Here is an 18,851-nt window from a genome sequence, read left to right on the forward strand (position 1 = left end):
TAACCCTCCGCTTTTTTCGAAAGTGAACGAGTGCGCATGCGCGAACTGTTAAAGGATTTTTATTTATTTATTTATTTATTTTATTAAAGCTCTCGGAGGACCAAACATGCAGAAATTAAAAATAAATAAATAGGCAAATTAATAAATAAATGTGTGTATAAATACACGTATTCTTTTTAAATACATACACACATAATTAAACGTGTGATGATGAAAGTAGTCAAATAAATAAAATAAATTGGTGGCCAAATGGAAAATGTTTAAAGAAATGCTTAACTCATCCTAACAGTTTTCTTTAAATCACTCATTTATTTCTGAATGTAGTTCCACATTTATTTTAACTCTGCGCAACATGCTAATGAGAGTGTGTCACCATGGACTTGGTCGGATTGTGTCATAGCTGGGGGCGCGGCTTTCCCTCTGACAGGAAATGCATGGTGGAAATCCAGTATAGCCTGCATATAATGTAACCTTTGCCATTCAGCAGAGCAAGATCCATAGAAAAACTGATCCGTATTGTCCGTACAGTATCTGTGACTTTACAAATGACCCAACGGAACGGCCAGAGGTGTCGTATCTCGGAGTTCGATAGTCGCAAATCTAGGGACCGTCTCTAAAGTTACATACGACATTGGTATACACTTTTCTAACTTCAATAGCATTTGAGGAGAATGACTTACAGTAACACAACCAACTGTAAAGTGTTCATGTAGTTCACAGTTATAGTGCACACCTTTTAGAGTTTTATTAAAATAAACTGTCAAATCATTTATAAATATGCTGTTAATTTCATTACCGAATGGGCTCAAACACAAAATATATCATAATTTAAAGCTCAATAGCATTTGAGAAGTGTGAACTACAGTAACATAACCAACTGTAAAGTGTTCATATAACACAAAGTTCAAAAAATACAATAATTTCCAGATTGAATCCCACACCTGAAAGAGTCAAATCATATGTAAATGTTGCTATTTTTTCTTTATGAATATGGGATCAAGCACAAAATATGCCATAATTTTAAGCTCAATAGCATTTGAGGAGAATGACTTACAGTCATAAAACCAACTGTAAAGTGTTCATGTAAGTGTCAACTATAATGCGCACATTTTAGATTTTTGTAATTTATTATAATAAACTGTACATTCATATCTACATTATATAAAAAAACTTACTGTAGAAATTACAGTAACTAACTGGCAGAAGTTCGCTCGTAACGTACTGTAATTTTATGTTTTAGCAAAAATACTGTATTTTATTTTACAGTGTCATTTAACTTGCCGTAAATGTATTTACAGTTTAATATGTTTAACTGTAAAATATTGTATTATTGTATTAATATTTTGGTCCTTTCTTGAGTAATGCATTTTAAAACAATAGAAAATATACTGTTATACTGTAAAGTTTACTGTAATTGGTTTGGTTCACTTTTTAGTTACTGTAAAACTATATGCACAAATTGTAAAACTTACAAATTAAAATGGAAAAATGGAAGGAAAATAAACAATGATACCTGTGTAAGTTAATATTTTTAATTTTCCCAATACCCCACCCCCACCAAAATCTGAAACTTTACATTAAGGAACTATAATACATTAGACTATTTGCAGAATTTAAAACTATTTACTGTACATAGGCAGCAAGTGTTACTGGATGTGGTGTACTGTGGTAAAACCACATGTTTTTTCTTCTGAGACGTTCAGTAAAGTCTTTCTGAAATACATTTTAGTATCACTTTTGATCCGCACCACATCCAGTACATAGGCAGCACTTCCAGTCAACCTTTTGAACCTTGCTGATCTGGCTGTCTGTTACTGGAAGTCACATGAAATGAGTTTAGCATTTCCAGAAATTTATTTAATATATTTGACTATTTTCATCACACTTTTAATTATTTAAAGTGAAAAAAAGTGAAAGTGACGTGACATTCAGCCAAGTATGGTGACCCATACTCAGAATTCGTGCTCTGCATTTAACCCATCCGAAGTGCACACACAGAGAGCAATGAACACAAACCCGGAGCAGTGGGCAGCCATTTTATGCTGCAGCGCCCGGGGAGCAGTTGGGGGTTCGATGCCTTGCTCAAGGGCACCTAAGTCATGGTATTGAAGGTGGAGAGAGAACTGTACATGCACTCCCCCCACCCACAATTCCTGCCGACCCGAGACTCGAACTCACAACCCTTCGATTGGGAGTCCGACTCTCTAACCATTAGGCCACGACTTCCCACAAATTTATACATGTATTTAAACAAGAATACTTGTATTTATACACACATTTATTTATTTATTTGCCTATTTATTTATTTTTCATTTCATTTTTTTATGAGTTTAGGCCTTTGGGTACACAAGGTAAAGAACATATTATAAAATGACCAGTTTATAGTTGTCCAAATGCAAATGTTCAATATTTTTTTTTTTTTTTTTTTGATAATTATTGACCTAGAGAGTATAGAGAATAGTACTGCACTGATTTGATTGATTTTGAGTTAAAAACCGAGGACTAGTTCACAAAAGTAGGTTTTTAAAATAATTTCAAATCCTTAATTAATTTAAAAATTAATTAAGTATTTGAGAAATATTAGAGAAAAGAAATAGGTTATCTCTAGGTTATAAAACTCTCTAGGTTATAAAACTGGTAATTTTATAATATGTTCTTTTTGTGTACCGAAGGGCCAAAAAAAAAAAAGTCTCACAAAACTGTGTAAAATGATGCATAATTTCATTCTAATCAAGCATGTAAAATTTAAGAGCGATTGGGCAAGAAAAGAAAACACTATAATAGTTATAAAGGTTAAACATAGAATTGTATGAGACATTGCATGAAATTGCATTTGTAACCACTAGATGGCAGCAAAAGACCACTAATGGGCTCATTCAACGAACTATAACAGTACTGTTCATACGTTTGATGGATTCATACTTAGACATTATAAAATCAATGTTATGACATTTAAAATCACATTGAGTCTAAGTTTAACATTTTGTTCATACAGACACATCAGTTTTTATAATTATGCCACATTATGATTACAGTGAAATCTGAAAATGACATATAAACTCTTAAAAATAGAAGACTCGCGATGAGTATTGTGTCACCTATCATTTATTTCAAATACCTATATCTGCAACAAAATGTGTGTGCATGTATGTCTGTGCATGTGTGTCTCTCTCTCTGTGAATGTGTAAGCATGCTTATTGAGTATTAATATAATAGTTTAACTATTTCATTTTTGTGTGTATGTGTCTGTGAGCCTATTCTCCATTTTGGATGTCTTTGAGGCCTAAGTTGGCCTAGATCCTAAAAGCATACCATACTTAAAGACCTTAAAGTGCTTGAACCCCTGGTAATCGCTGCTTGCAGCTATATATATATATTTTTTCTTTGATGTTTAATGGAACTGCTAATTTTACAATTTGTGCATATAGCTTTACAGTAAGTAAAAAGTGAACCAAACCAATTACAGTAAACTTTACAGTATAACAGTATATTTTCTAAACATAGTTATACTGTAAATACAAAAAAAACCAAAATAACAAAAAAATAATAAAATATCATACAACAAAACATTATCATACTGTAAATACATTTATGGCAAGTTAAATGACACTGCAAAATAAAAAAAATACACTAGATTAGATTATTTTATTGTCTTTGCACATTACAACGAAATTAAGTATTTTTGCTATAAAATAAAATTACAGTAAGTTACAACCAAACTGCTGCCAGGTAGTTACTGCAATTTCTACAGAAAGTTTTTTTTACAGTGTAGATATGAATTTACAGTTTATTTTAATAAATATCAAAAATCTAAAAGGTGTGCAATATACTTGACACCTACATGAACACTTTAAAGTTTGTTTTATGACTGTAAGTAATTCTCCTCAAATGCTATTGAGCTTTAAATTATGGCATATTTTGTGCTTGAGCCCATATTTGATAAAGAAAAAAATAGCAATATTTACGAATTTGATAGTTTATTTGAATAAATAATAAAAATCTAAAAAGTGTGCTTTATAATTAAGACCTATATGAACACTTTGCAGTTGGTTGTGTTACTGTAAGTCATTCTCTTCAAATGGTCTTGAAGTGAGAAAAGTGTATACCAATGTCGTATTTATCTTTAGAGGCGGTCCCTTGTGAATGTCGACCGCCGGGAAACGACACCTCTGGCCGTTCCGTTGGGTCGTTTGTAAAGCCACAGATACTGTACGCACAATACGGATCAGTTTTTTTTAATGTATCTTGCTCTGCTCTGTCTCTCAGCAAAAGTGACTTTACGCAGGCTATACTTGATTTACATGCATTTCTTGTCAGAGGGAACCCGCACCCCCGGCTATGACGCGACCGACCAAGTCCATGGTTGACACCCTCTCATTAGCATGTTGTGCAGAGGAAAAATAAATGTGAATCTACATTCAGAAATAACCGAGTGATTAAAAGAAAAGAGTTAAGATGAGTTTAGCATGTTCTTAAACATTCCCATTTGCCCACCAATTTATTTAATTTATTTGGCTACTTTCATCACACGTTTAATTATGTATAGCCTATATGCATTTAAACAAGAATGGGTGTATTTATACACACATTTATTTATTTATTTGCGTATTTATTTATTTATTTATTTATGTATTGTTTTTGCAGGTTTCGTCCTCCATAAACTTAACCATCATCACAGGTAACTTACACAACATTATTCTTCTCGTAATAAATATAGAGTCTTTTCACATAACATTGCATCAAGTTTTCTGATATGCCATTATCAAGATTAAGATCAAGAACGTTGCAACAAAACACGCCAAGACATGCCACAAACATGACTGTCAACAGAACAGGTGTGTTAATTCTGTTACCACGCCATTACTGTCTTTAACCAAAACCAGAGAAACAGAAAGATTGTCATGGGGAAAAAAGGTGAAATGTCCATGCAGCTGCTTACAAGTACACAATCCTTACTAATCCTGACTCATCACAAGCAACAACATAAACATCCTACATTGAGAAAGAAACCCTGTTTAAATGTGAGGTCAAAGCTCTTCAGCTTATACACACACACACACACACACATATATATATATCAAGCAACAGGGAGAAAAAAGATTGACAACTATCACATGGCCTTTAATTTCTATAACAAATACATATTTTTTACCTTCAGTTATGCAATGTAGGTGTTACCCTTGAATATTAAGTTGACAGCCAAACCTTTTCCTTTAGTTCATACTGTTTTGTTATGCAATACGTTCCCCGAGAGAGCAGTGACTGGCTGATACAATAAAGGAATATCATAATGACTGGGTTTTCACCAAGGCATTTCAGTCAGACAAAACTGAACAAGTCAAGACCTGCTTGGAAGTGACAGAAGATTTCATGGAAACATTGGGATGGTGTTTGGCTTTTGTCTAAAATCATTATATTGCGATGATCAAGTAATTCAAGGGAAAGAATGAAGTCAGGCATAAAACAACAAGGTATCAAGTCTCATATATATATCATAATGAAAAAAATATGACATGAAAAGTATGTAGTGAATAATTGTGACCAAACAATTGTCTTCAGCAATTATACTTAGCATGCATTAATGTGATAGGCTGTAACTAAATTATTTTACATAAAAAAAAATTTGCAAAGAGAAATTCCTCTAGTGGACAAGAGAGAAGGTCAAAAATCACGCAAATATGCATGATGAGACGGAGGAATATTTTCAAGGGGGTGCTTGACATTTCAGGCTGTATATCTAGGCTGCAACTTCTTCAAGCCTCGTCGAAGGACATCTCAAAGTGAAAGATCTCCGTTTTGCGTACCTTCTTTGGGCCTGTTTTGAAGGATGCTTCAGCTGTATCCTTTGCGTCCCTCAGTCACCCACAACCCTTTGCACACATTCCAATTCAATACAGTAGAGAATTCTCAATTCCAATAGATGTATATAATATATATATATACATATATATATATATATATATATATATATATATATATATATATATATATGTTCCCATCGCACCGATTACAACTTCCACTTACTGTATGACTTTTTTCACCTTTTTTATTGTTGTTAATTCTATCCGCTTACGCTTAATGTTCACAAAATAGAATTTACCCTGTTTTTACTGTGCTAAGAGCGTATGTTCTATCCATGTTCAAACACACTGCATTTTTGTTTTATTTTTATCATATTTAAAAGTTACCGCCACAAAACCTGTGACTTGTTCCTGTCAATGAGTGTCACTACTGTGCTGTCTGCCAAGCACATCAAGATCTATCATCATTCACCATGTTTAAATTTAGGTTAATATATGAGAACGCATTCATAACTTACAGTAAAAGAAGCTAAATGCTGGTTAATTTAATACAGAACATACCACCGGTTCTTAAAATATGGCACTTAACATTCATCTTAAAAACAGCATTTCCACATGAGATTGTCACTACATGTTCATAAAATAAATGCAAAATTTAATTTTAAACTCTTTTATTCAAAATCAGAGCTCCTGAATCATGTCCTTATTCACCAAATAGCACTTACACTGTTTAAAATACATAAACAGAAGAAAACCAGAAATAATCAGATGCATATCTTAAAGAAACACATCCACCCACAATAAACATTTTAGACAGTAGTCATTATTTGACACTCTTGACCCATATTGAGAAACACAAACCATCAAATGTAGGTTTGTTTGTTTAGGTTTTGTTTCTTCTCCCCAGTGGTTAAGCCTGTTTCATCCCAGTCCTCAACAACTGGAATATCACTCATATTAGGTTCTCTTTAATAATAAAAAAAAAACAAAAACAGCAAAAATCTGGCAAATATTTAAATTTAGTGCAATAAGAACTAAGGATTTATAGGGTTAATAATACAAACAATCTTACACTCCACATATAAACAATAAATTGTCACACCATAAAAACACATGTACTTCAAAATGTAACAGAAATATTAAAATAGCCTCTAGAGGTAAGTCAAGACATTTCAATTCCCCTCAGAAATAATCAGAATGATAAATGATACGGGAAACAAAAAGAAAGTTACAATATTATTTTGTTAAGTGCTTGTCGATTGCGAGAATGTAAAACTCTCAGATGGTAGAAGACCATCTATAAGGAGCCACAAACACAGGTCTGATCAACGTAATATAATACACTAATTTTAAAAATCCACATTAAACACCTTGATCATTAAGACCTGAGATAAAAGACCTGGTTCAGTGACCAAACATTTAAAATGGCATTACATAAAGGTCAGGAACTCTTAACTGAGTTGCTTAGTTATTCATACTGCCTATTCTACACTGAGGTCAGCAGCAGTCTGAAGGGCAGACCATATGGCAGAAAAGATGTTAAAAGTTTATGGAGTTAAAGATAATGTCAAGCTTTGGCGGTAGTGCTGTTGTAGACCAGTTGGTCATCATCACTGTACACCACTGGAGGACTGCTGGTGGCCACAGGCTGATGGCTTTTTCTCTTGTTCTTGAGGAAGAAGTAACCCAACACAGCCAGAACGGCCAAGATTGCGACAACCAAAACCACAGCTAGGGCAACAGAAGCTGAGGGGAAAAAAATGCAATCCACAACATGCATTTCTTTAATTGAGAGCACAGATCTGTCCTTTTCACTTTAGGGACCAGAATATTATTTCTAATGTTTTTCTTTTTTTGAGATGTGAGAGAAATCTCTAAATGTTCTGCTGCACCTTCATCTAGACTTCTGAAGGATCCTATTGATTTTTTTTAACAGTATTCTGGATCATTAAAAAAATATTCAATGTGTACTCCAATATACTCAAATACTCCTATATTATGTTTATAAATGTTTCTTTTTTATAATTTTGTTTCATGAAATTTACTCTAGAGTTCTAAAAGTTTTAGAAGAATTATTTAAAAATGATAGCTGCTCTGCAAAACAACAATCAAACCAGCAAATAAAATAAGCTACAATAAAACAAAATAAAATATGATGTTAACTAGCAAAGATGAGGATTTTTTTATGATCAGAAAGCTGTTAAAAATACCATTAGGATCCTTCCTTTCTCCTAAGAGTAATGATAAATAAGATGTATCTGATTGGAAATCCAAAGATTACCTGACTGGCTTTCTCCTAGTTCTTCCCGTTCTTCCCTTACAAACAATCCTGTGGCAAACACATCATTTTCTATAAAGACAGACAGAAATATACATCAAATATAAACTTTAGCCATCATCACTAATATATCTTGTTGAAACCTGAGCACCATTCATACCTGAGACACCTGAGCAGTTGTCCATGCACTTGTCTGATGTCTCAAAGTTGTTCTTATTGCCATCACAGCCACCATAGGTGAAGCTATGGCACTTTTTGTTAAGAGGGTCATAATACCAGCGAGTAAATCTGGCTCGACATGGGCCCACAACAGGTGGATCTGTGCAGTGTGCTATACCATTATAACACAAATAAGACGTTAGAAGAGAATTAAAGTGGATGAAGAAATGGTGTTTATGCACAAACTGTTGGTGGGATCATATAAAAAAATAAAATAAAATAAATAAAATAGAACACTAGTTGTTCATAAATAAAGACATGTTTATCTAGGAGCAATAGTAATACAGGGCGATAATAATAGACACTATTAAATAATATTAAAGTCCATCCAAAGAGTCCAATCTGCCGTATTTCTCATATCCCATTAGCACTTCCACATATACAAAATTCTGTCTCACGATCAATTATGTAACGAGATTTAATAGCGTTGACCGATCTTAAAATCAAAATCTGTGCAATGCACGTAACTCCATTATTTTTTAAGATAAACAACGTGAAAAGGATAATTTGGTCCATTCATCAGACAAAGCAATCAAATGGCTTCAAAAGACCTGGTAAATATGGCATGAGTTGTACAGACTATTTTATGGCACATTTTTTGTTTTGTCATTATTGCAGTTTGACAGCCCAAGAATAGAAGATTCTATAAGAAGCCAAGAATAGGAGATTCTACAAAATTTCTTCTGTGTTCCATGAAAGAAAGAAAACCATAAAGGTTTAAAATAACATGCGAGCAAGTCAATTATGGCAGTTTTATTTACTGGGTGAATTATTTCTTAATGTCAGGCTGCTGGTGCGCAATTCAAATTTTCAGCAAAGCATAAAACTCACCTTTTTTATTCACCTCAATCCTTAGAAGTCGAGTCAGGCCATTATTCACTAAAAAGTAAAGGAAGTACATTTAAAACCATTGGGTACATGTCATGAGGTGTGTGTGCATGGTAAGTGTCTCACATTGTTCACAGTTCTCCTCATCAGAACCATCGGTGCATTGCTTCTGGTTATCACACTCAAGCTCTTTCTTCACACAGCAGCCGTTAGAGCATTTGAATTTGTCTTCTCCACACAAAGTACAGACTGTATCACAAACAAAAACACTAATTTAAACAACCAACAAATCCTGAGGAAATTTAAATGGTATATTTGGCTGAGGAGAGATCTAAAGTAAATATACCTTCCTTGGCCAGCTTTCTAATATCTCCAGGTATTACTGCAGACAGACAATATTTGAGAAGACACTATAAGTTTCAGTAAGGGGATAGTCAAGCTCATCACCAAGGTCAGTAAACTATTTCTTTATGGACTCCACTTTTTGCACAGGAGCATTGTAATTTCAAAACACAAAAGGACCTTCACCAAAAATATTCTCTAAAATGCATAGCCATTCCCCCTTTTCAGATATCCTTTTGTTCTGATTGGGGATTGGGGTAGGGTTGCGTATGGTGGGTGGGGTGGTATAAAATGTAAAAAAAAATTTGCAATTTGCAAAAACAAAAATTCTATGCTAAAATGTATGGCCATATAGAGCAGCACATCCAAAATTAATTATTTGCTCAGCCTAATTTTGCACTAAACCTACATGCTGTTATTCTTATGTTGTACACCAAAGGAGAATTAAGAAGTTGTTTTGAAAATGTTGCCATCTACAGCAGCTTTAGAGTAGCTCCTAAAAGGAAATATGCCACGTTTTATACCATGCTGTATGGTAAACACACACAAAAAAAGTTATGCTGGTTATTCTTATTGGCGTCTGGCATGCACCACTGGTGCCACATTTAATTTGGGAACTATAGCAAGAAGATAGTCAGTAAATAACAACATTAATTTCAGAAGACTTGTAAAGTTGCATAGATGCTTTTCTTATAGTGTGACGACTGACATTCTTGTGTAGTAAAGAGCCAGTTCTCCTTTTGTGTTCCATTGTGGAAAAAGCATACAGACACGGAATGACACAAATAAATGACAACATGGGGAATTCCTTTAAACCGACTGTACACCACTACCTCAGTGCAATGTGATGATCATTACCTGTCGTGTTTTTACAGGCATTCAAACACTCCTGTTCAGAGAGATAGTTGTTGTTATTCTCTTTACACCCTCCATAGATGAACTCCTCACACTTGCTGGATGCAGCATTGTAATGCCAACGAGGAAAAGAACCTCGGCAGGGTCCCACCCAAACCCCCCAACCAACCCAACCCCCCCACCAACCCCACCCCCCACCCCACCACCACCAACCCCACCAACACACCCCACCCCACCCACCCAACCACCCCAAACCATGGGGTTTTTGGAAACATTTAGGGGCCAAACAATGACCTAGTGGGACAAATCAAATAAATACGTTAATTCAGTTCTGATGAATTAAAGAATCATGGGGTTTTTGGGATCAAATCAGGATTGGTTTCTACTGGACAAATAACAACAATAACAAAAACTTGCTTCATTTAATCTGTATTGCTGTTTAACCTTGTTTTGCTGGGAAATCGGGGTTTGTGATTACCCTTACAAGAAATATATATTACAGTATATTACAAATCATTGTTGGAATACATTTAGTATAGCTATACTCAAGACCGGTCTCAAAACCATATTTTGAAGGTCTCAGTATCAACTGCATTTGTACTTGGTCTAGTCTTAGTCTAGTCTTAGAATTTTATTTCAAGGTGGGGGATGTTACTAAATTGCCAGTTCATTGTCTGATCTATTTGTCCTGCTTCAAATGCAATCAATACATTTCTAATTTGATGGCTTTTGCTACTGTTGTGCCAAGTCAGAAATCTGTGGGGATTCCACCTCCAAAATGCCACCAAAAAAAAAAGAATACAAATAGCCCAAAAATTCAGTTACTCAGATAAAATTTGCAAAAATAATTGATTGCAAAAAAAGAAAGAAAAAGTTATTGTATGAGATTTTTTTTTAGCATGAAATATTTATGCAATATCATAAGAGCAAAAGAACTGCTTTAACAAGTGAGCATGATTGCAAACCTGATACTGATTTATTTTATACTAATGTTCCATAAAAGTTAGAATTAATAATAAGTGACATTTTGTTCATAGACATAATTTTAAACAAGTTTTTGCTCTATTTTGCCAACAAACATTGTTCCAAAGAAATCCATAGCAGAACTGTCGTGAGTTTGAGCATTAAGCTAGCTGGTGCACTTTAGGGTTGATCATTAAAACAAAAACTAAATGGACAAAAACTCAAATAAATAAATTGTAAGTATTGTTGTTGTTTTTTTAATCATAAAAACTAAAAAAAAACTACAGAAATTAAAATTTAATTCAAACAAAAAATACTAATTAAAATAATAATAAAAAACTACTATAGAAATACTTAAATACTTAAATACTTAAAAGACAGATAAGAATAAGAATGACTCTTGTATAACAATTATTGGTTTCTCTTGTAACACTGTTTGAAGAATGTATCTTTCAGAAACCCACAATAGTTTTGCAAGAAATTTATCTCCCACCCTGAAAAGTCAGTCTAGCTTATGGTTTAATAGCTGCTTACACCTTTACTCCCTCACAGCCTTGCTGCTGGTCCCTCAAGAGCTACTCCTAACTTATCTTTCATTTGTATATACACCCATAATAAATGTGGCCAGACCACACCCAAATGTGTGTTCAGTGATCCAATAACAATCAGATCAAAATGTATCTTGGGAGTATTTACACATTCTTTTAATGTGGTCAGGTGTGATCCAATCTTGGCCCAATTTCAGAAAACACGTTAAATACAAATGTAAGGAGTCCATGATATTCTTGTGCCTTCAAAGTTAGTCTAAGGGACTTTTTGTTTGTTTTTTTGTTTGCCCACCAGGTGAAAGTCAGATTGTTTAAAAAAGTAACAGTAGACCTCTCCTCAACGAGCCACACTAATTAGGATACCAGTCATGAGCTTATTACTAGGGTAGGGTTAGCGATTTGAGCAAACTCACAATTATGCGCAATAAAAATAATGCAAGCACATCACTCTTAGAAATAAAGGTGATGCCATAGAACCACAATTTTGGCTTCCCACAAAAAAATTCAATTAATAGTTTTCTTTTTATAATTTTAATTTAATACATTTTATAATTTCTTAGTGTGGAAAACATTTTAATAACCTAAAGAACCATTTTCCACTATAAAGAACCTGTGCAATTGAAAGACTTCATGGATGTTAACGGTTCCTCATGGAACCATCAACACCAATACTGGAGCTTATACGTGCACTAGTAAGAAAAAGAAAATAAATTGGACACTTGTCAAATATGCAATTACATGTAATTCAAAAAAATCAAGCACAAGGTAATTAAAGAAAATGTAGAATTGAGTGTGCAAATACAACTGGGCAAACAGGGTTGGATACATGCAGTTGTTAGCATGAATAACATGACAGAACATGTTCCTTTCAGCTACTTCTTTGTATGGTCATTGTTGAAGTTCAAGTTAGTGTTGAAGCATGCATGAGGGATGAACCGTTTTGCCATGTTCAAAATGCAGGGGTGTACATAAAGTTGTGGCATTTCATCACCAGTTCATTCATGACAAGACAATGATCTAACAGGTGCATAATATACCCACTAACACTGCTACAATGGTGTTCTTATGTTTACTGAAAGCAGACAAATATAAACATTTTTAAAACAAAATGAACATACTTGAGGAGTAAAATTTGGTAAGACTTTATTGATAGTATATTGCAAATTAAGTATATTTGTTTTCTCTGTATTATTAAGAGTGCTTGAGAAAAAAAAAATTTAAAAAAAAATATCATACTAAAAACATACTACCACTATTATCATTGTTTTTCATCTCAATCTGTTTGTTTTACACACATGAATGAGGTGTCGAATCGTTCTGGCTTATTGAGAATTCTGCTACTTTTATAAGCAACAGGGCATATGATGTTTGGGTAGAGATGGGGGGGGGGCCTTCCAGTAAATTTTTCATGTTTAAAGATAAAATTTGTTCTCTAAATGATTAATCTGCTGTTTAAAGCTCCTCATATGAGTGTCTGCATGTACTGTATAATTAAGTTTAGACAGTTTGCTGTTTAGCACCCATGGTAAGAAAATGAGCGCTGCGAGACGCTGGTTGCCAGATCCAGCTATTATAAGCATCTTTGGACTTTGCTGCAGTTTAGGGTTGGCGATGTCTTTATCTTGTATTATTTAAAAAAAAGATTTATAGAAATGTATCTTTAAAGATTTAAAGAAATGTATCTAAGCGATTGAGGTGTTTTGTTGTTGGATGTAATAATGAACATGGCGGTTGTCATTTACTCCCGACATCTGATACGCTGAAGACGTAGTGGATTATGTTTGTTTTTGAAGGGAATCCGCCCCCAATCTACCTATATGCATCTATGTTCGCGTGAATCATTCGTGATCCAGCTTCACCTACAGAAGTGAGCATAAGGTTTTAAAGGGTTACTCCACTGCAAAATGAAAATTTGGCATTAATCACTTACCCCCACGTCGTTCCAAACCCGTAAAAGCTTTGTTCGTCTTCGGAACACAATTTAAGATATTTTGGATGAAAACAGGGAGGCTTGAGACTGTCCTATAGACTTACATTTCCTTTAGAAAACGTACTTGTTATTATTTTTGCTTTAAGCATAACCCTCTCAGAAATTTTGTATGATTTATGACAAACAATTCCCTAAAGTAAATATATGTATGTGTAAAGTTGTTGTTTAATGGAACATCATTATCTTTAAAAGATTACATGTTCCATCACACAAATGTGCTGCTGTAGTCATGAACCAGACATGGATGTGTCACATAAACAGGGTGATTAGACAGTGAGTAAAAAGCATTTACATGCAATGATTCAAAAGCTGCTAAAACGGACCTCAATTCTGCAGTGGGTTCATTCTTCTGTCATTTTATTACATTTTACTATAAAATACTTTATTGATATATATTTCCCCTCCTGCTGCCCCCCTTTTCCACCTTCATAATTTTCCCTCTCCAGTTCTTTTTGCCTCTTTGACCAAAATGTAATTTGTGACATTTACTGAAGGTTGAGGTTACAGAAGGTTACAGAAGAGAATATTATGATCATTTATCTTAACAGTTTGCTGTAATTCATTTAATATGTCTTTGCTGGGGGTGTGTTTTGTGTTTACGCAGAGCAGTTATCCATATACAGCGCAACTATGACTCAAAGCCTGTAACACGTCAAACCGGTTCTGCACATTTGCAAAGGGAGTGGTAAGGTCTCTCACACAAAAACACAGCGAGAGAGAGAGAGTCATCCCCAACCCATCATTACATTACTAAGTTATTTGCAAGCCTAAGACTTTATATGTCTAATAATGTCATTTACCGTCATCTCTTATATTTTTTACTAATACAATTTGTCATAAGAGACAGCAATATTCATAGTACACATTATACAATGCCATTTTAAAATATAAACTACATTAGTACAAAAATTTTCTTTATGTTAATTATATCAACATAAATCTCTGTTTATTTCCAAGTTTATTTTCCAGGTTAAAAAAAACACTATAGTATTCTTAAACATTTACAAAGATGACAGGTAAGAGAACAACAGCATAAAAATGACTAATAAGTTAGCACTATAGTTAGTTTTTTCATTTACTTCTCATTAATAGTGAGATAAATACTGAGCCTTATTTATAAAGGTATAAGCCTAGGAGAGCATCTGCAAAGCAAAATAAAAATAATACTCACGCTCAGATTGCTCAGAAGTGAGAACCAAGACAGTGACTTCGGCAGAATCAGAATGGTGTCCTGAATCGGTCACTGTCAGTTTGAACTTATACACCCCAGGTACCAACCTGGACACCTTCACCTGGTCCGGCAGATCAGTTTTCTGTTGAGCAGTTAATTAGATTCAGATCAGATATTGGGTATTATTGTACTATAAAACAAAAGCTGTCAAATAGTGAGTCATAAATGACTAAGATGAGCACGTCTATTGCCTCTCGACATTCAGTTTGAGTCTTGAAGCCAAAGCAGTTTAGAACAAATGCTCTAAATTAGCATTTCATCCCACTGAAATGATCATTAGTCCTCATTGCAGGGATAGTTCACCCAGAATGTAAACTGTATCATTATTTACTCATGCTGTTCCTCAACTGTATGCAATCTTTTACGTAGAAAGGAACACTTTTAAGAATGTTGATAATCAAACAGTGTTGGTTGCCATTCACTTCTGCATGTACCGCATGTTAACATTTTAACATTTAATCATTTAGCAGACGCTTTTATCCAAAGCGACTTACAAATGAGTACAATAGAAGCAATCAGACCAACGAGAGAACAACAACAGTATACAAGTGCCATGACAAGCCTCAGTTTTTTGAAAATAAGTAAAGAATCGGCTGTTCGAATTGAGATTGGGAGGTCATTCCACCAGCTGGAAAAGGTCCGTGAGAGTGATTTTGAACTTCTTTAGGATGGCACCACAAGGTGCCGTTCACTTGCAGAACACAAGCTTCTGGAGGACGCATAAGTTTGAACTAGTGAGTTTCTAACTAGAGACTAACATAAAGTTAGTCATACAGGTTTGGAATGACATGAGGGTGAGTAAATAATGACAGATGACAAATAAAACAATCCCTTAAAAGCATCTTAATTCATTTTAACATCATAACTGGAAACATAATTACCTGACAACATTAATATCATTACATATTAGCTCACACGCTAGAAGAATCCAATATACCTCTATATGGACAGATTCATTTCCACTGATGAGACTCCATTTGTAGCTGATGATGTTCCTATCATCCCAACTCTCAATGCCATTCAGCAATACCTCCTCATTAGGCTGGACCACCACATCCCCTCCAGCATTGGCAACGGGCGGATTGTCCTTTTCATCTGAAGAAAATTATCAATGAAATTTCAGTCACTAGTCACTGCTAAAGAATGTACATGACTTAACATAACAAAAGAACAGTCACCGTGTGATAATACACATTCATATCATGGTCATATACGTAGAAAAAAAAAATTTAATTAAATTAATTAGCCCTAATATAATTACACCTTGTTTGATTAAAGACAAAATATCAATCTTTTATACACCTAAAAAAAACAAAAAAAAACCTGATGTATCTTTATAATAGAACCCTCTTATAGAACCTCTACCTTTTTGAAAAGGGCTGAGTCACAAAATGGTACCCATAAGTTCCTGCAAAAATTCTAATGAAAGTCAACAGTTCTTCATTCTATTTTGCTAATGTTAATGACCTTAAATATATGCAGTATTATTAGAACAGATGAGTGGAATCAGTCCCTGTACACACATAAAATTAAAAAGAAGTTACATAAAAGAAAATTATGAATCTTAAAGTTTTTATACTGAAGGTGACCATGTTTGTTAACATTGATTTATCAATATATTATTTTTTAATATTTTACCAGTGTAACAATAATTAGCTATGATGCTGGAGTACTTGGACAAAACAAGCTAAAAAGTTTCAACTAAGTTTATTGCTGTATTGTGATGTAATTCGAAGTAAAATGACTAATCAAAAAACAAAAGGGGGAAAAAAAACATAGGGTGAGACTGGTTATTGACTGGATTGTGAAAAGTGAGCACTGTGTGGACTGAGCTACTGGCTTAACTGCTGCACAGACTTGCATTCATCATACACATCCAGTGAGTCATTTAACAGTAAGAGTAAGTTAAGACATACATACATACAAACATACATAGATCCATACATACATATATATAGAGAGAGAGAGCAAAGAATAAAGTTTACCACTTTTGCGGCCGTTCAAGTAATGCTCATAGACAGAATCCAGTAAATAATTTGTGAACCCCTTCTTCTGAATAAATCGACAGACATATTTTTGCTTATATAAGCAGTTGAAGAGAAAGCAGCTGCTGTTGGATCCCTTCTCGTGTCCGTCTTCTATGAGGGCCAAGTTGCATTTGGGATCTCTGCAGCACGTAGCAATGCACGCGTCCCTGTTCGCGACGCTCGGGTTTGATAAAAAAACGGCCCCATCCTCAATCGCCTCTTCCGTGTCGAGAACAAAGTCTTCCCGACCGGGTCTGAAAGTTTGTACACACTGGCCCTGTGCTGATGTGAGTTTGTCCTCTGTGCTACTCTGTGTTTTGCCGCCATGAACACCGAAAATAAAAACCAAGGCAACAAAAAGAAAACGCCAGGAGTCCATTTTTGTTGAATTTAAAAGTATCCTGGTGTGATGTATATATTTCTTAAAAATTCGCCAATCCACTTTAGCTGTAGTGTCAGCCGAACTGACTGGTAAATATCTAGATCAGTCGCTTAGCATTCCTTCCTATATATATTTAAAAATATCATACAAAGGGTTTCCTGTCGAAAGCTGTCAAGAGCAACACATTCATCTGGTATCTACCTGCTTCAGAGCTCAGGTGTGTTGTTTTACCTGTGAAAGCAAGGAACTAAAACAGTGACGTAATCTGCGGTCATGTCTCATTTCTTTGTGATTTGCCCTACATAGACAGCATTTTATCTAGACACACAAACACTCGCGCGCATGCACTGACATACATACATGCATGTGTGCGTGTGTGTGTATATGTATATATATATATAAATATATATATATATATATACATATATATATACACATACATACAGGTCCTTCTCAAAAAATGTGCATATTGTGAAAAAGTTCATTATTTTCCATAATGTAATGATAAAAATTTAACTTTCATATATTTTAGATTCATTGCACACCAACTGAAATATTTCAGGTCTTTTATTGTTTTAATACTGATGATTTTGGCATACAGCGCATGAAAACCCAAAATTCCTATCTCAAAAAATTAGCATATTCATCCCACCAATAAAAGAAAAGTGTTTTTAAATACAAAAAAAAAAGTCAACCTTCAAATAATTATGTTCAGTTATGCACTCAATACTTGGTCGGGAATCCTTTTGCAGAAATGACTGCTTCAATGCGGCGTGGCATGGAGGCAATCAGCCTGTGGCACTGCTGAGGTGTTATGGAGGCCCAGGATGCTTCGATAGCGGCCTTAAGCTCATCCAGAGTGTTGGGTCTTGCATCTTTCAACTTTCTCTTCACAATATCCCACAGATTCTCTATGGGGTTCAGGTCAGGAGAGTTGGCAGGCCAATTGAGCACAGTAATACCATGGTCAGTAAACCCATTTACCAGTGGTTTTGGCACTGTGAGCAGGTGCCAGGTCGTGCTGAAAAAAAACGAAATCTTCATCTCCATAAAGCTTTTCAGCAGATGGAAGCATGAAGTGCTCCAAAATCTCCTGATAGCTAGCTGCATTGACCCTGCCCTTGATAAAACACAGTGGACCAACACCAGCAGCTGACATGGCACCCCAGACCATCACTGACTGTGGGTATTTGACACTGGACTTCAGGCATTTTGGCATTTCCTTCTCCCCAGTCTTCTTCCAGACTCTGGCACCTTGATTTCCGAATGACATGCAAAATTTGCTTTCATCCGAAAAAAGTACTTTGGACCACTGAGCAACAGTCCAATGCTGCTTCTCTGTAGCCCATTTCCTGCACACGCCTGTGCACGGTGGCTCTGGATGTTT

General features: G+C 34.7%; 1 protein-coding gene across 1 annotated transcript; it reads right to left on the reverse strand.

Annotated features, from left to right (window-relative positions):
- Positions 1 to 6,455: 6,455 nt before the first annotated feature.
- On the reverse strand, positions 6,456 to 17,722 carry spint1b (serine peptidase inhibitor, Kunitz type 1 b). The gene is made up of 11 exons (XM_042746573.1): positions 17,041 to 17,722; positions 15,993 to 16,150; positions 14,996 to 15,137; positions 10,598 to 10,617; positions 10,327 to 10,477; positions 9,473 to 9,508; positions 9,253 to 9,375; positions 9,130 to 9,177; positions 8,240 to 8,410; positions 8,083 to 8,151; positions 6,456 to 7,547 (listed from the first exon to the last, which is right to left on the reverse strand). Exons 1-11 carry the CDS (start codon positions 17,459 to 17,461, stop codon positions 7,369 to 7,371), a joined length of 1,518 nt encoding a protein of 505 aa, XP_042602507.1. The 5' UTR covers positions 17,462 to 17,722; the 3' UTR covers positions 6,456 to 7,368.
- Between the last annotated feature and the right edge of the window lie 1,129 nt (positions 17,723 to 18,851).

This window comes from Cyprinus carpio, chromosome B20 (genome assembly GCF_018340385.1).
Source record: "Cyprinus carpio isolate SPL01 chromosome B20, ASM1834038v1, whole genome shotgun sequence".
Taxonomy (NCBI): domain Eukaryota; kingdom Metazoa; phylum Chordata; class Actinopteri; order Cypriniformes; family Cyprinidae; genus Cyprinus; species Cyprinus carpio.

What these genes read in the sequence shown, in the direction of transcription:
- spint1b (XM_042746573.1), bottom strand. Translation starts at nt 17,461, where the DNA reads ATGGACTCCTGGCGTTTTCTTTTTGTTGCCTTGGTTTTTATTTTCGGT. An exon ending in CTTGAACGGCCGCAAAAGTG is followed by an intron (nt 16,151 to 17,040) that starts GTAAACTTTATT and finishes AATTTTCTTCAG; the next exon opens with ATGAAAAGGACAATCCGCCC. An exon ending in ACTAGGAGAAAGCCAGTCAG is followed by an intron (nt 7,548 to 8,082) that starts GTAATCTTTGGA and finishes TTTTCCCCTCAG; the next exon opens with CTTCTGTTGCCCTAGCTGTG.